The sequence below is a fragment of the Electrona antarctica genome (assembly GCF_951216825.1).
Source record: "Electrona antarctica genome assembly, chromosome: 13".
In the NCBI taxonomy this organism is placed as follows: Eukaryota; Metazoa; Chordata; class Actinopteri; order Myctophiformes; family Myctophidae; genus Electrona; species Electrona antarctica.
In genome coordinates, this window is record NC_136794.1 from 24,906,076 (window position 1) to 24,911,630 (window position 5,555).

Here is a 5,555-nt window from a genome sequence, read left to right on the forward strand (position 1 = left end):
TGCCGTAAGCACCAGGTAACGTTACTTTCTAAAGTAACTTCTTTAGGTTACTGGATTACTGCCATTAAAAATAATCCTGTTACGTTACAAGATTACCTTATGAGAAAAGTAACTCGTTAGATTATTGTTGCGTTATTTTGCGCTACCTACCACCCACCCTCGAGAAAAAACAAAACAAAAAATTAACTGCAGCTTACCAGTGCAAATAAATAAATACATAAATAAATATAGGTCTTAAATGGAACTAGTAACGCATTGTTTTTTGGGAAAGGTCACTAGGTAACATATTACTCTAATTGCAAACTAACTCGTTAGGTTACTCCATTACCCATTATATAACACCGTTATTTATAACGCCATTACACCCAACACTGGTAAGCACTGTAACATTTTGAGGTATTTGTACATTACTTGAGTATTTCCAGTTTCCAATACTTTTACTTCTACATCTCGGATCCAAATATTGTACTTTACTCCACTACATTTATTAGAAGACTTTAGTTACTAGTTACAGAACATACATTAACCACTTCAGACCTAGTACTGTATATATATTTTGGCCATTTGTGCCGCATCGTGAGCTTGTAGATCTGCTATTTTCAAAAGATGTGTATACATTAGAAATCCTATGAAATGGGACATTCTGCACAATGAGTGCTTTTTCCACCACTGCAACTAATTATCCTGTGCCAGAGACATTAGTTTGACACATTTGTCTTTTCCTCCCCAAACAGTCTTATCACCAGAAAGAAAACCATGAAATATTAAACACTAATTGACCCCTCCGTAGTCCTCTGACATCCCCCGCACAGTCGAATGAGTAGTTTTTAACTTAACTTTTGAGAGTGTACGAATGTAACCAAATGGGGTCTGAGGTAAATGAACGCCCAGGGATTCGGAGTCCACTCACGCGTCCATGAATATAATAGCCACAGCTGTAAATGCTTAGCATGAATCTCAGATATGAGTTTAGAAGCAATCATCGACTCTAAACATTGGATGTCAGGGGGGGAGTTATCAACAATGTAAAGATGTTTTACGTGTATTATATGTATTTAGTGTATGGCCAAGAGTTCAGCTTGACATGTCTTCAAACTTCAAGCAAATCAATTACTCAGAGTGAAGAAACGAACGTTTTCCAGGTGCAATGCCTTCCTTGAATGCCTTCATTCACAACATTTTAACACAATAAGATTTAAGTGATGCATACATTAATCTATTCATTGCTCCAAGTTTTTTTCTATCAGCAAGAAAGCAGAGCAACGCCATCAGCCAAATTAGTCCCAAGATTCTACGCTCTCATACCAAGCCAGCAAGACGTCATTAGATGCTCATACCAAGCCAGCCAAGATGGCATTAGTTTGATCGCATGTGACCCAGAAATGAGTATAGAATCTCATCATCATTATAAACAATCACATAGAAAGCAACAAAAATAGATATTTCATTTTGTTTTTTTGCTACTCAGTAATGGGTCTAATGTTCTTTCACTGTTCTAATCACTCAAAGGAGAAGCAATGCTGCATCATCTGGCAAATAATACATCATTATGACAAGCTTTTCTTTACATTAGCGTACAAGGGAACGTGCAGTGACCAATAAATGACTTCCAATCAGGGAGGCATTCACCACGAGATGTTTGCAAGATGTTGTTATTGAAAGACTTGTGGTTTAGGTTTATAGTAAACATGCTGCTACAAATCATTTTTGCAAGCCTCACTTATCATTGCATGATTGAACCAAACATTCATCCACCAACAGAGCGATGGTGCCAAAGACCAAATTGTTACCAAAATATTGTATTGGCGTGCGCGGCCGAGAGCTGAGCGTCTCCAGATGAAACAACAATAGTACGTCGGCGCATGCTAAAAGTTTAATTCCTCAGAGCATCCACACACACATTAGCCAACATTGTGTTTGTGTTTCCAAGACAAATCTGCCATCTCTATCCACTTAAGCCATAATACAGTACTGTACTTTACTAGTGTACAGTACGTCAAATATGTTTTTGCCGATGTATGCAAACAAAGTAGGGGACATGAGTTAAAATGGCAAAAGAATTACAATAATAAAAAAGTTAATAAAAGCTGTCCGGAAGAAACCACCTAACTCCTTTTTAAGGTTTTTGATTATTATTATTGTTTTCTTTCATAAATCAGTGCTATTGCAGTTTACGTCTGTGTGTTGGTTAAAAAAACAACAACAAAAAAACAATGGAAAGTATTTCATTTAAAAAGTGCTTATATCAATCAACAATTCATTGTTGAAAGAAAAAGCACTTCAACAAAAACCTCCTAACTCCACTGGAAACTGGAGTTTCTTCCAGACTGCAGAGATATATTTCTTCTGACTATTTACAATGCAGTGTATCTCCTTGGCCTGCTGCTTGTCGATTTATTATACAAGAGTATCAACATTGTTAGCACCATTGTTAGCATTATGTTTAATATTTGTTTTGCACAACACAACCCTTCACTATTCGTCCCTGTCCGGTGGAAACCTCCTATGTCCATAACCCGACAGCGACGTATCTGTTTCCACAATACCATTGACGAGGACACAGCAGCAATTAAACCACAACGTTATTGCGGAGGACACGTTCTAATCATCCACGCTAGCCGTGTGTGGAGGCAACATGTAATTACTTCTGCTGACCCGCTATATTGGATTTGAACGGATAACATTTCAAGCTGCCAGCATCGCTCATGCTTTTTACATCAGAGCTATCCCAACATCTGCTGCGCTCTCCTCTCCTCTCCTCTCGCTCATTCCACACCTAGTTGGCAGGCACGCCCTCGTGCACAGGCGCACGTCGATGCACTCAAGCACACACAGCCGCATACGTGCACGCACACACACACACACAGCAAACACACGCACACACACACCACCTGTTTGGCATATAGACAAGAGTCTGACTTTATTGTGTAAATAAACATTTCATCTCTATGGAGAGAAAGTGAGAGAGAGAGAGAGAGAGAGAGAGAGAGAGAGAGAGAGAGAGAGAGAGAGAGAGAGAGAGAGAGAGAGAGAGAGAGAAGAGAGAGATGGATGGATGGAGAGATGGAGAGAGAGAGTTGGTTTAGTCCCAGTGGCTGGTAGCTCAAAGCTGCCAACTCCAGCTTTGTCTTCAATCATGTGCTGCAGTTCATCTGGGTGTGTGCAGTGACCATTACAACAACACAGCCTTCTCTCTTTCATGCAAGTCAGACACACATGCACAAACAACCCCCCCCCCCCCCCCCCACAAACACACACACACACACACACACACATGCACCTCTGTTTTAGCAATATGCCTTCAACTGCAGTACAAAAGCCTGCACAGTGATTCTGCTGTTGTACTCAAACATTCTAGATGTGTTGTGTGCTGTAGAGGTGGTTCAAGCCAAACCCAACCAAAACCAAAGCCAACTTAGTTTGTGTTTGTGTGTCGGGCCTATGAATGAGTGTGTTTGCTTGTGTGTGTGCGTGCGTGCATGCGTGGGTTTTCCAAGTCCAACATTGCTGATAGCTTTCACATGTGAGCAGTGGTCTGGCTCCAGCCATGTGATTGGTGGGCTGTAGTCTTGGTGACGCCCACTTATCTCTCTGCCCCATTCCCCCTTCTCCCTCCCTCCTCTCTCTCTCTCTCTCTCTCTCGCTCTCTTTCTCTCTCTCTCTCTCTCTCTCTCTCTCTCTCTCTCTCTCAGAGAATAGCATGGTTTGCACTTGAATTTCTGGACATCACAAACATGGACGTAGAGTCGTAGACTCTTAGATCACCTTTATAAGATACCTAGAAGCAAAGTTATTGCCATTTCCTGTTTTTGGCAATTAATTAGCTAATTATGCTAATTTACATGCTAAACCCGACATAAAAAATTGGAGACATGTTTTTTGGCATTCTGGTAACCCCAAGAATCAAGATATACCTGTCTCCAAAAATTTGCATTCCAAAATCACGGAAAGTGATAGGCTCCCCTACTATGTGCATGTGCACCGAAACTTGCAGATCTAAGAAGCACACAGCTTGTACATTGGCAATGTTCAACGTGCAACAGCGCCGGTGCACAGTTGAGAAATAACCCCTCAGTGAACCAAAAGAGAGAACAAATAATGGCTCGTTAGATGTACTGTACTGGTGTTACTGATTAAGACAAAAGTATAATCAAATCAAGTGATCCAATTGGGAAAGGTTTATATTTTCTTCCTCGGTACAGCATACGCTGTAAGGATAGGATTCATATTATCCATGATTATTATGTATACTAGTATACTATTCCGGACAGACTCACTAGTTTGATGGAGACTAGTCTCTCGAGACAGACTGTTGACTAACGTCAAACAAACAAATTCAAAGGAAAGAAGGGCGCTGTTTTTCCTTTATTTTTTGACGATGGGTTCTCAGATTGGATGGAGACAAAAACCATGGAACACTAACTGACAGTAAATGGCTCTTTATGTTTAGACAGATGCTATGGTTTGACGTTTACCTGCTTATCTTGGTTTCTTTGAAGCACTAAATTGTTTTTCTTTGCACTCTACGTGCAGGTCTATTTTACCCTGTCATTGCATTTGTTGACTGGGGTGCACGCCATGCCATCCTCTGATCTCGCACTTGTAAATCGCTCTGGAGATAAGTCTGCTAAATGCCCTACATTGTAAACTGTAAATTGATGTAACTGAGTTAGTATAATCACGTATTGGGCCCATTGCTTCACTGGAGACAGTTCTAAACTCAAATCACGAGTATAATGTGTGCTCGGCGCAACAAATGACATTTTGAAAGTAGCCTTCCGCCAGCGAGACCTAGCTGCTGTTTTACCGCTGCGGGCACGAATGCATGAGAGGGGAACGGAAAAAAGTTGGAGAGGGAGGGAAGGAGGGAGGTGTGTGTGTGTGTGTGTGTGTGTGTGTGTGTGTGTGTGTGTGTGTGTGTGTGTGTGTGTGTGTGTGTGTGTGTGTGTGTGTGTGTGTGTGTGTGTGTGTGTGTGTGTGTGTGTGTGTGTGTGTGTGTGTGTGTGTGTGTGTGCGCGCGCATGTGTGTGTGTGTGTGTCGGGGTGGGGGCTATTGGCTTCAGCTTTCCCCCCCCACCCCCCGAACTTCCCTCCCCATCAGAAGAATGTAATCACTCCAGTCTACTGCCAAAGCTACCGAGCTGCTCCCCTCTATATCTTACTCCATCTCCCTCACTCACTCTCTCCTTCTGCTCAGTCCTCTTGGTAAACGGTAAATGGTGCATTTATATAGCGCTTTTTATCCAAAGCGCTGTACTGTACATAGATTGTGCATTACATTCACCCATTCACACACACACACACCGATGGCAGAGGAAACCATGCAAGGCATCAACCTGCACATCGGGAGCAATTAGGGGTTCAGTGTCTTGCTCAAGGACACTTCGACACTAACTCTGGGGGAGCCTGGGATGTAACCTTGCGGGTCCCATCTACTGGCCACTCTACCACTGCCGCCCTCCACTTTCCAGTGGTGAAAGTAACTAAGTACATTTACTCAAGTGCCATACTTATGTACGGTTCTGGAGGCGCTCTTGCTTTGCTTTGTCTTGTCT

The 5,555-nt window shown here is 42.1% G+C and overlaps 1 protein-coding gene across 1 annotated transcript in view; it reads left to right on the plus strand.

Annotated features, from left to right (window-relative positions):
- The window catches only part of LOC306934900 (neuropilin-2-like), a gene marked incomplete at its 3' end in the record, with an annotated part of 112,967 nt that overhangs the window by 83,374 nt on the left and 24,038 nt on the right, over positions 1–5,555 (plus strand). Inside the window, exon 12 of the mRNA XM_079517710.1 lies at positions 5,198–5,205. Coding sequence (XP_079373836.1) covers positions 5,198–5,205 — 8 coding nt within the window. The remainder of the gene's footprint in view (positions 1–5,197; positions 5,206–5,555) is intronic.